General features: G+C 38.0%; 1 protein-coding gene across 1 annotated transcript; it reads left to right on the top strand.

Annotated features, from left to right (window-relative positions):
- The first annotated feature begins 374 nt into the window (after nucleotides 1–374).
- On the top strand, nucleotides 375–4,295 carry LOC107417956 (wall-associated receptor kinase 2). Its single transcript, XM_048476831.1, has 3 exons — nucleotides 375–1,339; nucleotides 1,463–1,621; nucleotides 3,658–4,295. Exons 1-3 carry the CDS (start codon nucleotides 1,153–1,155, stop codon nucleotides 4,293–4,295), a joined length of 984 nt encoding a protein of 327 aa, XP_048332788.1. The 5' UTR covers nucleotides 375–1,152.
- The last annotated feature ends 17,571 nt before the right edge of the window (nucleotides 4,296–21,866 follow it).

Below are 21,866 nucleotides of genomic sequence, written 5' to 3'. Positions count from 1 at the left end.
TTCTTGTTCCAATTATATATCTGTGTTTTTATTGCTTAATTTATCCTCAAATAGAACAATAAAATTAACCATGCATGGCATTGTCATATATACATAAAACACACACGCTGTCACATTTATGTTTCTATCTTTAATCTTTCGCATCAACTTCATGGAAAATCATGCGCGCGTCCCAACGAACAAATAAATAGTAAAAATAACAATAACAAACTTCATGGAAACCAGGGAGAGGAAACACCTCCTCAATCACCATACCAAAAGTCAAGACTCAAAGGGGCCTACATTTACCTCCCAAGAAGGTGCAACGGCACAACTGATCTTTTCCCTTTTTTCTTTTTTTTTTTTTTTTTTTTGGCCCTTTTGCCCATTGATCATCTTCGAATATAAAAACTAACAAAATTCCTCTTGACTTTCTAGTTATGAGTATAGGCTTCCAACAGTATGATGCCCTTCCCACAAATATTCTTGCTTGGAATTGTTATTCCATGGACATCAACAGCGGCAGCAGCCCAATCCTTGCCCCGTTGCCCCGATCGGTGTGGCAATTGCAAAGTTCCATGTCCTTTCGGCATGGCTAAAGACTGTTACACGGCTGATAAAATTTTCATCACTTGTAACCAAACTTTCCAGCCTCCAAAAGCTTTTGTTAATGGTACTAATCTCCCTCTTTCCAATATATCCCTTGAAGGTGAGTTGACTATCTGGCAATCTATAGCTCGAGAGTGTCGCAACCATTCCCAGAAAGCAACAACAAAAGATCTTCCCAATCGAGCCGCCATCTCACTGCCACAGGTTACCTTCTCCGGCAGTGAAAACAAGCTTACTGCCTTAGGCTAGGATACTCATGCGGCTCTCAGAGGTTACCGCGGCAAAAAATGTTTCACAACAGAATGCACATCGTTGTGTGACAGCAACAATATTACTTATGAATCTTGCTCTGGTGTTCGGTGCTGCCAAATTCCTATACCTTCCGGACTGACAAATGTTACGGTGCCAGCGTCAAGCTTTCGTTCAGGTAACTATTCAAAGGTGCCGGATTCCGATAACCATCGGGAGGGAAGGGCATTTAACCCATGTAGCTATGCGTTCGTGGTGGAAGAAAGCAAGTTCTCGTTTTCAAACTCGAGTTTCGAAGAATTAGAAAACACAGAGATGCTTCCTTTGGTTGTTGATTGGGCAATTGGGGATGAGAAGTGTAAGGAAGCTGAGAAGAGAAGCAATTTCTCATGCAAAGGAAACAGCAGCTGTGTCGAACCCAGCAAAGATTCTGCTGCTTTTGACTTTGGCCGACGCTTACCACTTAACCAAGGGAACCCGTACGTGGATGATGGTTGCCAAGGTATATTCAATAGACGAATCTCTCTTATAACTGATTTATTTTTTGTATTTCTTTTACAAGGAAAAAAATAAAGTGTTTTATGATTGAATAATTAGCTGAATATATGTATGCAATTTGTCTCAGATATTGATGAGTGCGAGATTCGGAAGATTGGAAAATGCCGTAACCTACCAGAGAATTGGAGTTCTCATTGTCTAGCTGGGTACGTTAGAACTGAAACTGGCTGCAGCAAACTCCATGGTTCTAGGTTGGGGAAAAGTTTCTTGCGCCATGCGGCACATGGTACGTATATATATATTGATATTATTGTTACCAGTCACTTGAATCTTGCTAATCATTGCCATTATATTTTTCTAAAATTAGACATGCATTCTCCTCCAAAATATTTCAGTTTAGTTTAATTTTTTCACATAAGAACTATAAATAGTGGCAAAGGGGTTGGGAGGGGGGACAGTGTTTCCGTTCCCATCCTTATCCCAGAGGGAAACTATACACCCCGTCCCCGGATAAATTCCCATGTAAAAGGAGGCAGGGCGGGGACGGTTATGGCGATCTGGAGGTCTGTGGTCTGATGAATGTCGATTTGGGTCAAAGAAGAGAAAGAGGGACGTTGTGATGGAGGAAAGGGAGGGACGTAACGATGGCTTGACGAGGAGGAGGTCAGTGATTGTGGCAGAATGGAAAGGCTGGGAAGAGAGGAGAGGTGGGTGTGGTGGTCAGCGGACTGAATAATCAAGGAGGTGGGCCATGATCTAGCATGGCTGGTTGGGCAAGGATATGATAGAAAGCCCTTTCGGTAACTGACTTTACTTTTAGGAAAATTTATTAATTTAAAAAAATAATTATAAGTGTGTGTGTGCATATATAAAGTCCTCTTACTGTCAGAACCGTTTGCATATGAACCAGAGAAAAGTTCATATTTTTTAAAAAAGAATTCTAAAAAGCATCGATTTTTCTCTCACAGATACAGAAAAAAGTGTATTTTTTTTATACTGTTTTTTTTTTTTTTAAAAGCATCGACTTTTCTCCTGATCCGCATACAAATAATTATGATCATAGAATTACCCTGTGTATATATATATGGGTCGAGACATTATTCTCCAACCCCGGCCCGATTCGAGGTTAACGATTTTACCTTGACCATGTTTTGGTATCTTGATTAGTTGGGAAAATCCCTACCCGTTAGAGGCAGGTGACCACAAGATGGGTTAAATCAGTTTTTTTTACCTCTTAGTTTAAAATCACTGAAATTTTAGATGTTGTTTGGTAATATTGTTAGCTTTTTTTTTTCTTTTTTCTAATTGAATTGTGTAGAATGTACTTAACTCAAATATTTATTAGTATTAATTAGTGATAGATTAATTTGTTAGCCATTTTAATTAATTACAAAGTTAAGATTAAAAAGAAATCTAAGAGCATTCCCGATGGCAAATGCCATTTTATCATTGGCATTTTCAAAATTTGACACTGTCATTAGCTCTTCAATGATAAATGTCAAATTTTAAAATGGATTCTTCAATAGAATATATTAAAATATAACATTGGAAAATATAAAAAAATTATTCAATCAATTGTCTGATATTTTAGATGTATGAATTCAACTGTATTTTGCCTTTTAACAATTAAAAATTTAAAACTACATTAGTAAATGGTGCAAAATTTATTGTGGCTAGTATTAATATATATAATTTTACTAGTGTATTTTTGCATGCTAATTTTACTGGGGGCTTTCCTATTACCAGTAATAGGACATCCTATTGCTGGTGATTATATATATTATATAATATACACAGATATTGCCCTTAATTTGCGATGCAATTAATTAATATGTAACATATATCGAGATTATCTATAATTTCAAGTAAAAAATGATGCTAGAAACTTTTAATAAATGCAGGGATCTGCATAAGCCTTTTGGTTCTTGTAATAATGAGAAGTTCATATGCTGGGATATATTGGGCAGTGAAGAAAAGAAACTTTCTAAAGTTGAAAGAGAAGTTTTTTGAACAAAATGGGAGACTAATACTCAAGCAATATCTTCAGAGTCATAGGCACGCGATCAAAATCTTTACCAAAGAAGAACTCACAAGGGCCACAGACAATTACCATGAAAACATTACTTCTTGGTGAATGAAGTTTTAGAAAAGTTTATAAAGGAGCACTACCAAATAAAGCGGTTGTCATTAAAGAGTTCAAAATTGTTAACCAAGCCTTCGTTGAAGCATTCATCAACATGGTGATTCAATTTTCAAAAATTAAGCATAGGAACGTGGTTGAACTATTAGGGTGTTGCCTAGAGACGGAAGTGCCTTGACTAGTCTATGAGTTCATTCAAAATGGGAGTCTTTCCCAACATTTTCTTAATAATGGCCAAGAATCTTTGCTTTCAAGAGAAATGAGGCTGAGGATAGCACTTCAAGTTGCACAAGCACTAGCTTATATGCATTCTGAAGCTTCAATGCCCATCATATATGGAAATGTGAACCTTTCAAACATATTGTTGGATAATAATTACATGGCAAAATTAGATTGTGAAGTTCCATACCTCAACAATATTGTTGATCATGAATCCTCCATCAGGTCGTCGGGCTATATTGATCCAGAATATCTTCATTCAGGAAAGATAACAGAGAAGAGTGATGTTTATAGCTTCGGAGTTGTTTTAAAAGTGCTATTAACAGGAAAGAAGATGCCAGTCCCTTTGGATGAACCGAATGATGAAAGAAACTTAACAACGTTATGCAACTGTTCAATGGATGATGATGATCAGTTAGAGCAGGTTCTTTATGACAGCATTGGCAAAGAAGAAAACATTGAAGCACTAAAGGAAGTCTTCTATCTTGCTAAAGTGTGTTCAAGCAATGAAGGGAATGAAAGACCTACCATGACAGAAGTAGCAGTGAAGCTAGAGACACTGAGAAATATGTGCAGAAATGCAACCACTTCGGAAACTTGATCTATACATGTCATTCTTTCTAGGTTAATACATAGATTATATCAATTAAAGTGCGTTTTGAATCTCCAATATTATCTTTCAAATCTACATTGGTTTCAACCTCTTGTCATTGTGATAGTATTTTTTTTTTTTTCTTATTACCTAATTTATTATTTAGTTTTTTAACCCCTACTGATAGTGGTATATTAGCCTTGTTATTCATGGGATGAAGCCAGCATTTTAATCCATGGCTTTCAAAACTTCCTTTGGAAAAAAATGTATGTAAATATACTTTACTAATTTTAGCGATAGCCTCCTTGATACATATATTATATTACTCTTTTATCAACAATTTGGAACCAACCAGTGGCGGACCAGGAAATTCTTTTCAAAAGGGCCACCATTGCACTTTCTGCTACCTAATTTGTTGATTTAATTATATACAAGCAAACATATATATATGTATATATGTTAGCATAGCGCTCTTGATTACTATTTCACTGATATGTTGAGGAATGAAGAAAAGAAAGGTTATCCAATAGAAGGAGAAGTTCTTCGTGTTAGATTTTTATGGATCTAAATATGCATAATAAATTCCATAAATTATAAATTACTAACCTCCAAACGCAGCCATTGGTAAATTAGATCTTTAATCCTGCAAAATAGAAAAGCAATGTAAAGTAATGCCTATGGACACACTACTCTCAAACCACTCTCAAATTTCTGAAAACCCTAATATCAAAATACCGTATGACATATATTTGTTTGCTTGCCCTAGACCTTTAAATAGTCTCTGCAAGTCAGACTTATCCATTAATTTTGACACACATAAAATAATAATAATTTGATAATATAATTATACTAGGAAAAATATGGATAAGTCATTGGGCTTATAAAGAGAGTTGGTCCTCCAGTCCAATGGGCCAACTAGAGTCTTATAGAGAGTGTGTGACCAAGGGCTCTACTACAAAATAATAAAATAAGCCAGTCCCATTAATGACATAAATAGGCCCTATAAGTGAGTAATTGATTATGCCAAGTCCACAAATATTAATTTAATTCAACATTCTCCCACTTGGACTGCATAATCATCATCATATAAAATCCAAACTCACTTACTATAGAATCTCCCGAACCATAATGCCATTTCATCCAAATATATAGTATACCGACAGGGCACAACAATATACTAGACTAGGTAGTAGAGATTCTCTCAGTAAATCTCCCAAAACATGTTACCATTTCAACTGAGCACTTTGCATGCCATAAACTCAGTCTAGGTAGTAGAGATTTACCTAACCATGTGCAATCCCCCAACACACAAAACCATTTCATTCAAGCACATTGCGTATCGACAGGATACAACAATATACCCAAACTAGGTAGTAGGGATTCACCATGGCACCTGTGGATCAACATACACATATATATAGACTAATAGTCTCAACAGGCCTGTAAATATAAGGAGCAATAATATGTATAATAAATCATCTCATAAATAAATAATGATCCACATACATCAATGTATTAAAATATTCAAAGAAATAAATAATTCTCAACATGGATATTACTACAGAAAACATAACAAACTCCCACTGACCCACAGCAGTCTCAACTGCTTAACAATCCCATACGGGACACATGCTCCTCCAATATGCCTACCGGTAAAGCCTTGGTCAGTGGATCTGCCACCATGCTATAAGTCGGCGTGTGAACAACAGTAATGAGGCCCTCTTCAACTTTCTCCTTTACCACAAAATATTTCACATCAATGTACTTCGCACCAGGAGTACCTTTTAAATTATTGGAGAAAGACACCGCTGCAGTATTATCACAATACATCATAATAGGCCTCTCAATGGAGTCAACCACTCCTAAATCACGGATAAAATTCCGTAGCCAAACTGCATGACGGGTAGCCTCATAACACGCCACATATTCTGCCTCCATAGTCGAGGATGCTGTCACTGACTGCTTGGCACTCCGCCAAGACACAGCACCTCCTGCCATGATAAATATATAACCAGTGGTAGATTTCTTATCATCCACACAACCTTTATAGTCTGCATCACTATAACCCACTACTTCAAGAGAGTTGGTGCGACGATATGTCAACATATGATCTTTAGAACCCTGAAGATACCTAAAGACCTTCTTAACTGCTTGGTAATGAATAGGACCCGGATTGCTCATAAATCTACCAAGCACACCCACAGCAAAGGCTATATCAGGCCGTGTACAAACTTGAGCATACATCAAACTACCTACTGCTGAAGAATAGCGAACATTCTTCATTGCCATCCTTTCTCTATCATTCTTGGGGCACTGATCCTTAGAAAACTTTTCACCTTTCGTAACCGGTACACTTCCAGGAGAACAATTATGCATATCAAATCTCTTAAGAATTCTATCAATATAAGCTCTCTGAGACAATTGCACTACATAATTAGTCCTATCTCGAACAATCTTGATGCCCAAAACAAAAGAAGCCTCACCAAGATCTTTCATATCAAAATAGTTGCACAACATCTGCTTTGTCTCAGTTAATAGGTCAGTGTCATTAGTAGCCAAAAGTATGTCATCAACATACAACACCAGAAAAATAAAACTGCTCCCACTTACCTTCATATATATGCATCTATCAACAACATTCTCCTTAAAGCCATTTTGGATGACAACCTCATCAAACTTAAGATACCATTGTCTTGAAGCTTGCTTAAGACCATAAATAGATTTCTTAAGCTTACAAACCAAATTACCATTCCCCGTTAGTTGGAAACCAACTGGTTGAACCATATATACATCCTCATATAAATCACCATTCAGAAAAGCAGTTCTGACATCCATCTGATGCAACTCCAGGTCATAATGCGCCACAATCGCCATAATAATTCTAAAAGAATCCTTTGTGGATACAGGAGAGAAAGTCTCTGTATAATCAATTCCTTCCTTCTGGCTAAACCCTTTAGCTACAAGTCTAGCCTTATACCTCTCCACTTGACCATTGGAGTCCTTTTTAGTCTTAAAGACCCATTTGCACCCAATAGGCTTGCTACCCTCTGGTAACTCAACCAAATCCCATACTCCATTTGATGCCATGGATTTCATTTCATCTTCCATTGCATCCAACCAAAAATTTGAATTTGAACTGCTTATGGCTTCCTCATAAGTGACTGGATCTGAATCATCACTTATGTCAAACTCATGCTCCTGCAAGTAAACCTCATAGTCATCAGGAATAGATGATCTCCTAGTCCTTTGTGACCTCCTCAAGGGTACATTAGCATCTGCAATAGCTGTAATATCCTGCTCTTCAACAATGAGTTCATTCTGACCAACTACTGGTTCATCAACTACTGGATCAACAATATCTCTATCAGGAACAACTATACTGGGAATGAAAACACTTTCTTCTCTAAATTGAGATTCCCTTGGACCATTACTATCATCAAACCCAAAATCATCTTCAAAATAAATGGCCCTGTCTGATTCCACGATCCTGGTGGTATGAGAAGGACAAAAGAATCTTGAACCCCTAGATCCTATACAATAGCCAACAAAATATCCACTAATGGTTTTAGGATCCAACTTCTTAATTTGGGGATTATAAATCCTTACTTCAGCTTTGCAACCCCATATTCGAAAATGATGCAAATTAGGCTTTCTTCCTGACCACAACTCAAAAGGTGTCTTAGGAACGGACTTACTTGGAACTTGATTCAAAATATAAGCTGCCGTCCTTAAAGCCTCTCCCCACAAATAATCTGGCAACCTAGAATTTGCCAACATAGACCGCACCATATCCAACAAAGTTCTATTCCTTCTCTCAGCTATGCCATTTTGCTGAGGTGTACCAGGCATCGTATATTGCGCATCTATGCCACACTCACGCAAATAAATAGCGAAAGGCCCTGGGTTCCTTCCAGTTTCATCATACCTACCATAAAACTCACCACCTCTATCAGACCTTACAGCTTTTATTTTCTTATTCTTTTGAAGCTCCATCTTTACCTTAAACTCTTTAAAGGCAACTAAAGAATCTGACTTCTCACGAATAAGCTCAACATGTCCATAACGAGAGTAATCGTCAATGAAGGTAATAAAATATCTATAACCACCCAAAGCAATTGGTGTAAAAGATCCACATATGTCAGTGTGGATTAACTCCAAAACATCTCCACACCTAGCTAACTTATCCTTTCTTACCTTGGCAGTTAACTTCCCTTTCACACATTCAACACAAGTCAACAGATCAGAGAAATCAAGATTAGGAAGTATCCCATCTTTCACTAACCTTTCCATTCTGTGCCTAGAAATATGTCCCAAACGTTTATGCCATAACATTGAGGAATTGTCATTAACTCTTGGGCGTTTGGAAGCAACAATAGAATTAACAGAGAAATTGAGACCATTATTAAATAAATCAAGCTTATATAAATTGCCACATAAAGTTCCAAAACCAATAACTTTACCATCCTTAAATAATTCAACTTTGTTATTTCCAAACAAAAAACTATAACCTTGACTATCCAAAACAGAAATAGATAGCAAGTTTCTTCTTATTGAAGGTACATAAGAAACTTCTTGCAACTCCAAAGCATATCCAGTGGAAAGCTTCAACTTGATTGTTCCCACAATGTCCACCTTCACTCTTGAGCTATCTCCTATATAAACATGCTGCTCAAGATTGGTTGGGCCCCTTCGGCTTATCATCCCCTGCAATGAATTAGTAACATGAATTGTAGCTCCAGTATCTAACCACCAAGAATTCATAGGCACATCAATAATATTGGTCTCAATCATTAAAATATTACCTTTCTTCTCTTGCTTTCCCTTTAAGGTCCAACAGTCTATCTTCTTGTGCCCAACTTTATTGCAGTATCCACATCTTCCATTGAAGTACTCTTTCCTTTCTCTAATTTGAAAACCACCATCCCTGGGTCCTTTAGGCTTCATACCAGAAAACTTCTTCCTATTGGGGTTAAAACCCTGCCCAGGCTTGAAACCTTGTCCTGGCTTCAATCCTTGTCCCTTCTTTTGGAAAAACTTCTTGGACTTATCTACCTGATGTGAAACCATAGCAATAGACCTAGACTTACTTAATTTAATATCATCCTCTTCCTTGACAAGGATAGTAGTCAATTCCTCCAAACTACAACCTTCTTTCTTAGTATTCAAACTCGACCTTATATTATCAAACTGTGATGGAAGACTCCTCATTATAGAATAGGTCAAGAACTCCTCTCCAATGTCCACCTTAAGATCCTTCAGCTTATTATAATAAGAAGAAAGTAGCATAATATGGTCCCTTACTCCTTTAATACCATCATACTTGGTATTGTTCAATAGGTCCAAATAATAATGCTTCTCATTCATATCAAACTTGATAAACTTCTTTCCTATCTCCTCAAGAAGTCCCTTTGCAGTATCCACTTTAGGAATACTAGCATATATGGCCTCATCCATATAATTCTCCATCATCATCATACAGCACTTATTAGAGTGTTTCCAATCCTCATAAAGTTTCTTAGCTGCTGCAGTACTCTCATCAGTCGGTATCTCTGGTGGATCTATCTCCAAAGCCAAATCCAATTTCATGAAGGTCAAATTCATAACTAAGGTTTTCTTCCATTTCTGATAATTTGTCCCATCCAATTTCATCATGGCAGTCATAGGCATAAGATTTGGGGTGCTACTAGCTGTAAAAATAGTAAACAACAAGACATTTAAAAAATTTAAGACAATTCAATTACTATTTTCCAGCCCCTCAACACAAAAAACACAAACACAAATATCGCTTAGGGTCTTTGTAGCACTAAAGATACCTTTACGCGGGCCAGGGACAGTCAACCAAATAACCACAATCAAATGCATTGAACTGAATCACCGACAGGGCAACTCAGAACCTGCAATACATGGCATTTAATTAACTTCCACTGCCATTCCAGGCGTCATACAAAGCAACTAAAACTACCGACAGGGTAGCTTAATTACCCGCATAGACCCTGGTTAATAAATGGGAGAAAATAACATATTGGCAATTTCATGAAATAGGCAAATATAAAACATCCCATCCACTATGCCAATATACATTACATTGGTACACATAATGCAGATAAAATAAGTCTCACGACAGGTGAGTACCTAAAATCCCACACTACTATACCAACTAGGCACAAAGCCTCTTTAGGTAAGCTCATACAATCCAATTTTCCAATCATAAATATTTAATTTAATTTAATAAAATTGGAATGTGATAATTAAACAAATAAACAAACAATAAATAAATAAATTGAACAACTGAATCACTAAATTAATTAATAAATAAACAAAAATAAATCAATAAAAATAAATAAGTTTTTTTTTTTTTTGGCTGCTGACGTCATCTGCTGACGTCAGCAAACGACGTGTCGTGCTGACGTCAGCAGATGACGTCAGCACTAACCCAAAACTACACGTCGTTTCTCTCATCTTCTTCAGCCAACCGGGTCACGGGTGACCCGGTTCCAGTCCAAACGGGTCACGCGACCCGCTATGCTTACCCGGCCAAAACTCACCGTTCCGGCCACCTTTTCCGACGATACCGGCGGCGTTAGTTTCGTCTTCCCTTGGGCAACGTTTCCCACAAACAAATTTGATTCAAAAACAACTCAAAATAAACATCCAAGCTAGGTTTATTTTCGACCAAAACACAAACAAAAAAAAACCATGGAAACACAAGAAATTCGAGCAAATTTTAGTCAAAATTGATGCTGTTTGTTTCGTTTATTCTTGGGAAACTTTTCCCCAAATCAATTTGGTCCAAAACCCAGAAAATTAGCATGTGAAATTCATGGCCGAAAACCCAGTTTTTTTTTTTTTTTTTTGAACAAGCCCGATATTTACAAAAATTTTATTTATTTATTTATTTTTTTTTTTTTAAGAACAAACAAAAAACCGACCATGAGTATATATATATATCTAGAACATTGATAATAATGGAAAAAACACAGATCAATATTCACATGCTAACTGTAATAAACTCCAAAGAAATTTACTATGCATATTAACCATGTGCTCTGATACCAATTGTTAGATTTTTATGGATCTAAATATGCATAATAAATTCCATAAATTATAAATTACTAACCTCCAAATGCAGCCATTGGTAAATTAGATCTTTAATCCTGCAAAATAGAAAAACAATGTAAAGTAGTGCCTATGGACACACTACTCTCAAACCACTCTCAAATTTCTGAAAACCCTAATATCAAAATACCGTATGGCATATATTTGTTTGCTTGCCCTAGACCTTTAAATAGTCTCTGCAAGTCAGACTTATCCATTAATTTTGACACACATAAAATAATAATAATTTGATAATATAATTATACTAGGAAAAATATGGATAAGTCATTGGGCTTATAAAGAGAGTTGGTCCTCCAGTCCAATGGGCCAACTAGAGTCTTATAGAGAGTGTGTGACCAAGGGCTCTACTACAAAATAATAAAATAAGCCAGTCCCATTAATGGCATAAATAGGCCCTGTAAGTGAGTAATTGATTATGCCAAGTCCACAAATATTAATTTAATTCAACACTTCGAACAAAATGGTGGATTAAAGTCGCAACAACACTTGTCAAATCTCTCGAGATTAGAAAGTCTTTAGTGTAGAAGAATTTAAAAGACCACAGACAATTTCCATGAAAGCAGAGTTCTTGGTCAAGGAGCCTATGGAATAGTTTATAAAGGAATATTACCATCTAATAATATGGTGGCACCGGTAGTAGCCATTATGAAGTCCAAATTTGATGTGGAAACATGTAACGAAACAATTCATCGGTGAAGCGATTGTGCTTTTGCAAATTAACCTTAGAAATGCGGTTAAGCTATTTGGTTGTTTTTTTTATGGTGAAAAGCTGTTAGGTTGTTGTTTCAGAGACAGAAGTCAGAAGTGCCTTTACCGGTTTATGAGTTCATTAACAGTGGAACTCTTTTCGAACCTATTCGCAACAAAGGAACATCATCACTTCCATGTGGGAATTCAGATTGAAGATAGAAAAACGCAAATGCATTATCATATCCCCACTCTGCAACTTATACACCTTTTATACATAGAGATGTCAAAACTAGCAATATACTCCTTGATGATAATTACACAGTAAAAGTTTCAGATTTTGGGGCTTCAAGGTTAATTCCTCTGGCCCAAAATCTTCTTAATTACAACAGTTGTACAGGGGACATTCAGATTACTTAGACCCCCGAATACATGCATAGAAGCCAGCTAACAGAAAGGAGTGATGTCTATTAGTTTTGGAGTTGTTCTGATGGAGCTACTAACAACTTTTAAAGAAGAAGATGATAAGCATTGTTCCATACTGCAACTCTCTTCCAGATGAATCGGTTATCGAGGCAATGGATATATACACTGATCTAAAATACTTTCTTTAAAGGAAAAACAGAGCAAACAGAGAAGAGTTATGCATATAGAACATGAAAATATGTCCCTTTCTCTGCATCGATCAAATGATGGAAGAATTAAATTTAGCAATGTTGTACATCTCTTGAATAATACATGATCGGTTACTTCAGGACCGTAGATTTAAGACAGACTACGGTGAAAGTGGGGGGGAAGGGTACTGGAAATAAAAAGTCAAATAGTTTTATATTTGACTTTGACTTAAACCTGTATATAGATGTTCTAATGTCCTCTATTTAACAATTCTGATAAATCTGATCCATTCCATTTTATGTAATATTACATATTATTCGAAAAGAGGGAAGAAAAAGTCAAATAAACGTCTAAATAAATAATTGTCAAATCGATATCTTAGTAGATACCATGTACAAAAATAAGGAAATAAAAAATAATAACTATAATACTAATGTAATAGCCAGTTTCTACAAGAGCTCTGGGAGACTGATTGCTACCACAGGCATTGTTGCGACCGGTTTCACTTGAAATGTCTCCATTGGATTGGGACAAATGCAGCCATAATTTCCAGGTAAATTCTGGCATGTACTATTTTATCGCAGGGATTTGAAATTTTGCACTCATCAATGTCTACAAAAGGAAAATGTAGATCCCAACACGGTGGGGATCCAATCCAATTAGTTTTAGAATTTCAACAATAGAAAATCTACCAGTATACTAACCTAATAAACACGGTATTTTAAAAACAACTAGTGAAGAATAATTGTGAATTAAATTACACAAGTTTGTGACATAAAGTATTTAATCACATATTCAATTGTCATGACAAATAAAACCTCGTCACTAAAAATTTTGTAATATAAAATTTAAGTTAATTATAAAAATTTCCACTTAATTTGCTTTGACTTGATCATTTCTTAATAAAGTTCTAATTGTAGCCAAGTTGTCCCTGGAAAATGACACAATGTAAAATTATGCCTTCTCTTAAGATTTCCATTAGATTGTACGCCATAAGAAATTCAAATAATAGTGACAAACCTCTTGCTACAAATATAACTCTTGTCACTAAGAGTATTCATTTGTCACAAAGATTCTTGCTAATAAAATAATGTCATTAAGATTATCAATTTGTTATACTTTTCATGACGAAGATGTGATGACAAGTTAGTGGAATCACCAAAAACATAATTGTCACTAAAAAAGTTTTACATTTGGAGCTAAGTTATCACTATAGCTCCGTCAGTAAGTATTAGTCACAAATTTTTGGCTTTGACTGACGAAGTTGTTTTATTTGCCACAAATTTAATGGCAAAAACTAACATTTCTCGCAAATACAAATCTTAAGTAACATTTTCTGTTTTGTTGCTAAGAAATCTATCAACAAAGATTAAACTTCTTTTAGTGTTGTATTTAACCAAACAAACCATCAAATATTCAAATAAATAGTCTCTATAGCCTTTGTTTATAAAAAATTAAATATGTAAATTTTAAAAGATGTATAAAAAGTTGTTTAGCTTTTTTTCCTTTTTTTAATAACAAATATATATGTGAAAATCTATGTCCATAAGTGGAACGAATAAGTACCATTTCAACCGTCTGGAAGGTATGGATTTCCTTCATAACCAGGCAAACACTGGCAAAGGTAACCAGGGCCATTGCTGGCTTCCACACACTTGGTGGTATTCCCCTTGCATGCCAAGTTACCACTCTTCTCTGCTTCTCACAGCTCTCCTCCCCAGTCGCCAAATTGAAAACTATTGGAACCTTTTCCGTGCATATCAAGTCTCTGAAACTGTCTTTGGAAAAGTTAAACTTGCCATCTTTAACCACGAAAACATAGCTGCAGGGATTAAAGTCATATACAAAAGTGTGGTTCTTGTCGCTAGACAACGAGGTCATGTTCTTGAGACCACTGGGGATGGGAGTCTGCCAACAACCCACGCCAGAGCAAGACCTCGTAGCACTAGTAATGGTATCATTGAACTTGCATGAGAACATACAACCAGTTATATACTCTCTTTCGCCTCTATAACCCGAAACGGTAGCGTAAGTGTCACATCCGACCGCTGTGAACATGTTTCAGGCAGAAGAGACGTTGAAATCTTTGAGCCAGAGCTGGGGGCTGTTACTTCTTTCTCGTAGGCCCTCCACGTCATAACAACCTTGGCCTATAAAGTTCAGATGCTTAAGTCACCATCATGTTTAAGTCGCCATCCAAGGATATGTTTGTAACTTGAAGGTCACTTTTATGAAGAAGTAGGAAAGATTGGGTGCAATTGAGGTAAAATTTTCCAAGGAGGGAACATTCTTCGGATGTGCCAAAAGGATATGGAACTTTACTTCACCACAGAGGTCAGGGCAACCTGGCAGGCATATTGATTGAGATTCTACAAGCATTGTTATGTTTGTATGGCTACTAAAACAATAAAATCATCATCCCCATCAATGTAATGCTACTCATGGCCATTACTTGGATTTGGGATCTTTAATTTCTAGCTTACAGTATGTAGATATCTTTGTTTGATCAAGTTCTGGTGCTAGCTAGCTAGGATATATCCTTTTTGTAAATATATTCGGCTTGGAGGGTTTGGGTAGAAGGGGACAAAATTAAGTCCATGTTGACGAGATTTATGCATATGTTGACGCAGTCGTCTCAAAAAAATTCCTGGGCTAGATAGGAGCAGTTGGACGTACGTCGGAAGAATACTGGAGGTTTCTACAAGTTGACCAGGTGCACTTTCCATTCATATCACGTTGGTTCCAACCCAAGATGTACTGTAGCAAATCAATAATGCAATATTAGTTTCTTTTTTTTTTTTTTTTAGTTAATCAATGCAGTAATAATTATTGAGATGATTATACAAAAATCTAGTCTAATAGTTTACCATATTGTATTTTATATAAAATTCTTTATTCATGTTTTATAATAGTATGTATATACATTTAATATGATAAAGATTCAATGAGGATTTTAGCCAGTAATTTGTCAAGTCAAGAGGCATACAAGAAGTACTCTACGCTAAGCTAAAAGTAAGCCTCAAGGTCCAAAGCAAAAAAAAAAAAAAAAAAAAAAGTACGCCTCAAGGTTAAAGTTCAAACCTTAACTTGGCTAAAAAATCTCCCCTCCCCCAAAGTTACAAGTAAAAAAATGATTAATCAAGTTTGAAAAGAATCTAATCTGCCAAATATATAAGAAACTTGATTAATCATTTACCTAAAATAAAAAATTCGAAAAATCATTTAATAATTAGTTGATGGGGCCAATTCCATTTAAACCTCATGTTGTTTACATCTTTTTAACATGGTTTTGGAATTTCATTACTAAACGTCCTCTACTTTTCTTAATTTATCTAAATAGACTTATATATTAGTTTTTACTATTTATTTTTAATTGTTAAAGGCTAAAAAAACAATGTTAAAAATCAATATTTTATTATTGAATAATATTATAAAAATACAATTCTAGCTTAACTGTTAAAATTACCTCATGGTAAAAACTCATAGACGATAGGTTAATTATAGTCTTTCAAAAACATACAATCAGCACAAAATCAAATGAGTCTAAATGAAATTTCCCTTATTTGATGTGCATAAAATAATTGTAACACTCCGTCCCAAAGTACAACGGAAATTTTCCAGCTTTGACCCAGGTTGACCGTTGACTTTAACCGTTGACCGAAGGGGTCAAAAGTTGACTTTTTGACTCGGATGGAATTTTAGGTTGACTGAGGTACCATTAGGAAGTACACGTTGGCACGAGTTTGTAAACTGGTAGCACGTTGGAAATGGAGCTACGGTTTGAAAGTTATGGGCAAAACAAGTCATGGTGCAAACTGTCCAAAATGTGCCGGGAGTTGACTTTTTATCGTTGTATAATTTTTCTTTGACTTTTGTATGTTTGTAAAGTACTCGTCGATACGAGTTCATAGACTAGCGGCACGCTTAAATGGACATCTGGTTAAAAAGTTATAGACGTGTGAAGTTTGCCGGATAGCGTAATATTTTATTATATCTGGCTTAAGTGTACAGTAACGCCACGTGTCGACACCTGATTGGTCCACGTGGATGAACAGTGTCACCCATGGTGGCTTTTATTTGGCAAAAACGACGAGGAAGAGAGAGAAAGAGAGAGAGGAGAGAGAGAGAGAGAGAGAGAAACGATCGGCCATCGGAATCGTCACATTTTCCGGCCGATCCTTGCTACCGCGCTGGCCAGACGGGACCCCCTCCCCATTTTTGGCCAAACCCCAAAATCTCACGACCGCCGGTCACCGGATGCGCCCAGATCGAGCCGGCGAAGCTCGGCGGCGATTTTTCCCCTCCACCGTCGACCACCACCGTTTAACCCCTTTTCGGCCATTTTCAAGCCACACACGCCAGCCACCCCTCACCACCTCCTCATTTCCAGCCAGCCCACCAAATTTCACGGCCACCGGACCTCCGACGCGCCGAGATAGGAGCATTTTCCGGCGAGGCACCGAAAACCTTCAAACGTCGATTTCTTCGCCGTCCAGCCTCCATTTGCCTCATCGTCGGTCCCGTTGGAACTCTCTCCCTTTGATCTACAAAACCCCCAAAAATCTCAGCCATCAGCCATCGCACGCGCCGCCGCCGGCGACGGTTGCCGGTGACCGCAGCTGCTCGCAGGAAATCACTGTTCCGGCGAGTACCCAGTTGCACTGCCGGTCCCTTTCCACTAATTCCGACCCCCTGAATTCAAATCCGGGGTCTTTTTCCGCCAATTCGCGACGGATTGAGAGGATCAAAGAGTTGAATCCCAAAAGCTTTCCGGTGAGATTCCGACCACCACCTGTAACACCCCGTCCCAAATCGCACCGGAATCCGTGCATGTTGACCGAGGTTGACCGTTGACCGTTGACCGAAGGGGGTCAAAAGTTGACTTTTTGACTCGGTAAGAATTTTGAGTTGACTAGGGTACCGTGGCGAAGTGCACGATGCCACGAGTTCGTAGACTGGTAGCACGTCGAAAACGGAGCTACGGTTTGAAAGTTATGGGCAAAACAAGTTGAAGTGTAAACTGTCTAAAAGGTGCCGGGAGTTGACTTTTTCTTGTGATGTAATTGTGAGTTGACTCTTGTATGGTTGTAAAGTACTCGTCGATACGAGTTCATAGACTAGCGGCACGCTTAAATCGGACATGTGGTTAAAAAGTTATGGACGTTTGAAGTTTACCGGATACCGTATTATTTTAATGTTTTTGGGTCGTGAACAGTGAAATGCCACGTGTCAGCTTCTGAGTGGTCCACGTGGCATGAACAGTGTCACGCAGGGTTTTAATTTTGAAAAACTCTCGGGGAAGAGAGAGAAAGAGAGAGAAGAGAGAGAAAGAGAGAGAGGAGAGAGAAAGAGAGAGAGAGGACCCGCCGGCCGCCGGTCATTTTCATGTTTTTCCGGCCTAGTTACTGTACACGCACCGGCCAGCCAGATTGCCCACCTCATTTCCGGCAAAACCTCCAAATTTCACGGCGAACGGCCGCCGGACGCGCCCGGATCGGACGTCCGAAGTTTGGCGGCGATTTTTCCCCTCCACCGCCGGCCACCGCGAATCGGCACTATTCCGGCCGATATACAGTACACGCGCCATACACCCAGCATCCTCTCCTCAAGTCCGGCCTACCCACCAAAAATCACGGCCATCGGACCACCGACGCGCCGGGATCGGAGCGTTTTCCGGCGAGGGGTCGAAAATCTTCAAACGGTGATTTCTCCGCCGTCCGACCTCCGTTTTGCTCACCGTCGGTCCCGTTGGATTGCTCTCCTCACGATCTACAAATCTACAAAATTTCACAGCAAACGGCCACCGTCGGAAATTACTGTTCCGGCGATGGTTGCCGGTGACGTGGCGGCCCGCCGGAAATTACTGTTCCGGCGAGTACCCCGAAAATTCCGGCCAGCTCCAGTCCGCAGTGTTCGACCTCCTGAACCCAAATCCGACTTCCGTTTCCGCCAATTCGCGACGGTTTGGGAGAATTGCGGAGCCGAAACCCGAAAAGCTTCCCGACGAAATTCAAACCCCGTCGGGTACGATCATCGGAAATTAAGACCGGATCTGTGATTAGCATCACTCGAGCTTCGATTCGGTATATGATTCGTAAATTTTAGTTATCGTTTGTGTTTTGACCCCCCGGGTACCGGGTATTATTTACCCGAATAAAATATTAATTTATTTGACTGTCTGTGAATTTTGTTCTAGGAGCACCGGTGAGTCGTAGAATTGATCCCGTAGTGGATCATGGGTTAATTGCGTGCTCCAGGTGAGTGACCCACCTTCAAATTAATTTTGGGGAATTTAATTGATGAATATATTATGTGTGAATTAAATATTTGGAATTTAATTTCTATGTGCCAAATATTTATTGGATTTATTGTAGAATTATTTATGAATTTATTGGATTTAAGAAAATATGAATTCTACAATTTATGCCATGTGGAATTATTTTATGGTTTTGAGGATTTTGAAATTGGTGTGGTTTTAATGGTAAATTGGGCACGATTCGATTTTCAAATATTTCAAGGAAAATATTTGGTTATGTTGGTGATTTCAATTTTTATGAAATATGCCCATAAAATATTATGGGATTTGATTATGATATTTCGAGAAATTATTTATGCTTGGAAAAAAATGTGGATATTTGAATTGATGGATTTGGGAGTTGGTGGATTTGAAAATCATGGGATTTATGGTATTAATTATAAGGAAGTTGTGGAGAATTTCCCGGTTCAAGCGGATGGATTATGCCCGCTATGCTTATGAAAAATGTGAAATTTGTTTTAAATTTATGGATTTTATGATTTTTAGATGCACCGTGCACGTACTGGTGTTCTGATTATGTGATATGGTATATGTGATATGGTTAGTGTGCACACGGTTGTGATTAGCGCGCAGGTGGGTGTGATTAGCGCGCAGGTGATGTGATTAGCGCGCAGGTGGGTGTGAGTAGCGCGCGGTTGATATTATGAGGGTGTCCTGTGGATGCCATCGGAGAGGGCGGCCACCCCCCTTTGGCCGGGACACCAGGTTAGCAGCGGCGCAGTGGGACGCCACGCGACCGTATGCCGGTTTCTTTCTATAACCTCCTGTCTGGCGGTACCTTGGGACACTGGGTACTGTTGGCGCCACTGGTATATAGTGGGTGCATCAAATGATTTTCAGAACTGTGTTTTAAAAATAAAATGTTTGGAAACTGAATTGGAATTAAAAATATAATTGTTACCGCTTCTGGTATTTAATTGATGTCTTGGTTTTCGGGGAATATGGATAAAGGGTTTTGTGAAATTGTTTTAAAAGGGGAACCTTTCCAACTGAGAGAATTGTAAGGGTTTTGAGAGAAAATATTATTTCCAAATAATTATTATTTGTACTTATTACTGTGATAATATATGGTATAGTAGTAGGGTCGCTCACTGAGATGATTAGCATCTCACACTCTTAAATTCCGTTCCTCTAGGTACCAGGTTGTCGGTGTTCACTCGGAGCGGACTTGATCTTCCTCGCTGTTTTAGTTCGGCAGTACCCTGTTATTCTTTTATTGCAGTTGTAATATTTCTTTCACTCTTGTTGTAGTTATTTTGCACTGGATTACTGTATTTATTTTTTTAAGTACTGCAATTTGTGGAACCAATTTGTAGTTTGTGGGAGGAATAAGGGGATATTTTTGAAGTGTGTTTTCAGTGCAGGTAAATTTGTGGTAAGTAAATCCCTTAGGGGAGGTGCTGCCGGATTTTCCGTTGGAAGGTTCGGTGGTATTTCCCTGGGATCAGGGCTGTCTAGGGTTCCGGAGGAGGAATTCTGGACGGGTCCTGACAGTTGGTATCAGAGCTCTAGGTTCTAGTATTCCTAAGGGACTGTGCATTGTTGTGCATCCTATCCGTGTTTAATCTCTCGTTTTACCCGTGTGAAAGCGTTCTTTCTGTTTGTCTCGAAGTAAATTCGTTGCCCGAGTTTGAATAACTCTAATCTTCGAGGGTGTCAATTAGGATCATCTAGCCTAACGGGAAATTCCTATGGCCTAGTCGATGGTCGAGGATGCGTTTTCTTTTTGAAGGTCAAGCTTATCATCGTGAATGGTATCCGTTTCGTTCATGGAGGAGAAAGATGATTGCCTAAGGATGTGTGTCAATCGATCGATTTCAAGGCGTCAAAATATTTTCCCGATCGATTATCAAAATTTAAATGCTTTTCAAGGTGTTTTATTCAAGTATTTTTGGTTTGTGTTCATACATGTATCTGTATGTTATATTGTTTGATATTATACTGCACCATATGGAGGCGGCGAACCAATGTGGTCCATGTAGAGCTAGCCCCATGATCATGTTGCCTACGAGCCCGGGGAATTGGACGGCCAATATAGGCAACCACCCTGGTTTGTATTGGTAGCAGAGTGTCAGCGACAGTTGGAATCATGGATTACGTAACATGTAGAAGGTGTTGTACGTACCTCCATTACAAGCGTGCATATTTTATTTTATGCTATGGATTTTAAGATATGATTTTCAATGTGGAGTTTTAACAATTGCCTATGCAAGTTAGGTATATTTGAAAATTATATTTTATTATTTGTTTTATGTTATGGTTTTTCCAAGAGCGACTTAAGGGTTAAGTATCGCCAGTCGAGAATCCAAAGCAGGGTATCGTTGAGTTCAAAAAGGAGATCTTAAAGGAAGCACGCGATTCAAAGTATGCGATACACCCCAAGGGTACCAAGACGTATGGAATGCTCACTGGATGACATGGTGGTTTGGCACGATAAAGGAAGTTGCAAGATCCGAATAAAGGTACTTAGGTCACCGATAAGTAAAAGTAGGGAGATGTAAATATGGATTTCGTGCTTAAACTATCATTCACAAAGAGAAGGTACGACAGCGTTTAGAGAATCAAGCAAGATCCGGATAGCGACTAAAGTTCTACTTGGTGGTTGATGAGGTTAATGAGATGAGGATGATTCCTTAGGCATGGTTAGATGATTAAGCATGGTTATTTTCATTCTAGAAGCTAAGATCTTGATATCTTATTTCCTTGGAGATTTAAGGTTCGTATTGGTGGTGCTTCATCGATTCAAGGTGGTTGATATTGTTGGTGATAATTTACAATGATAAGGAGTATGATTTTTGGGACGGAGTTAGAATTTAAGAAGTGTGGAATACTTTTATGGGTTAAGG

Source organism: Ziziphus jujuba, chromosome 1, assembly GCF_031755915.1.
Source record: "Ziziphus jujuba cultivar Dongzao chromosome 1, ASM3175591v1".
NCBI classification, from domain to species: Eukaryota; Viridiplantae; Streptophyta; class Magnoliopsida; order Rosales; family Rhamnaceae; genus Ziziphus; species Ziziphus jujuba.
Note: the sequence above shows the minus strand (reverse complement) of the source record. Positions and strands in the feature narration are given on the sequence as shown.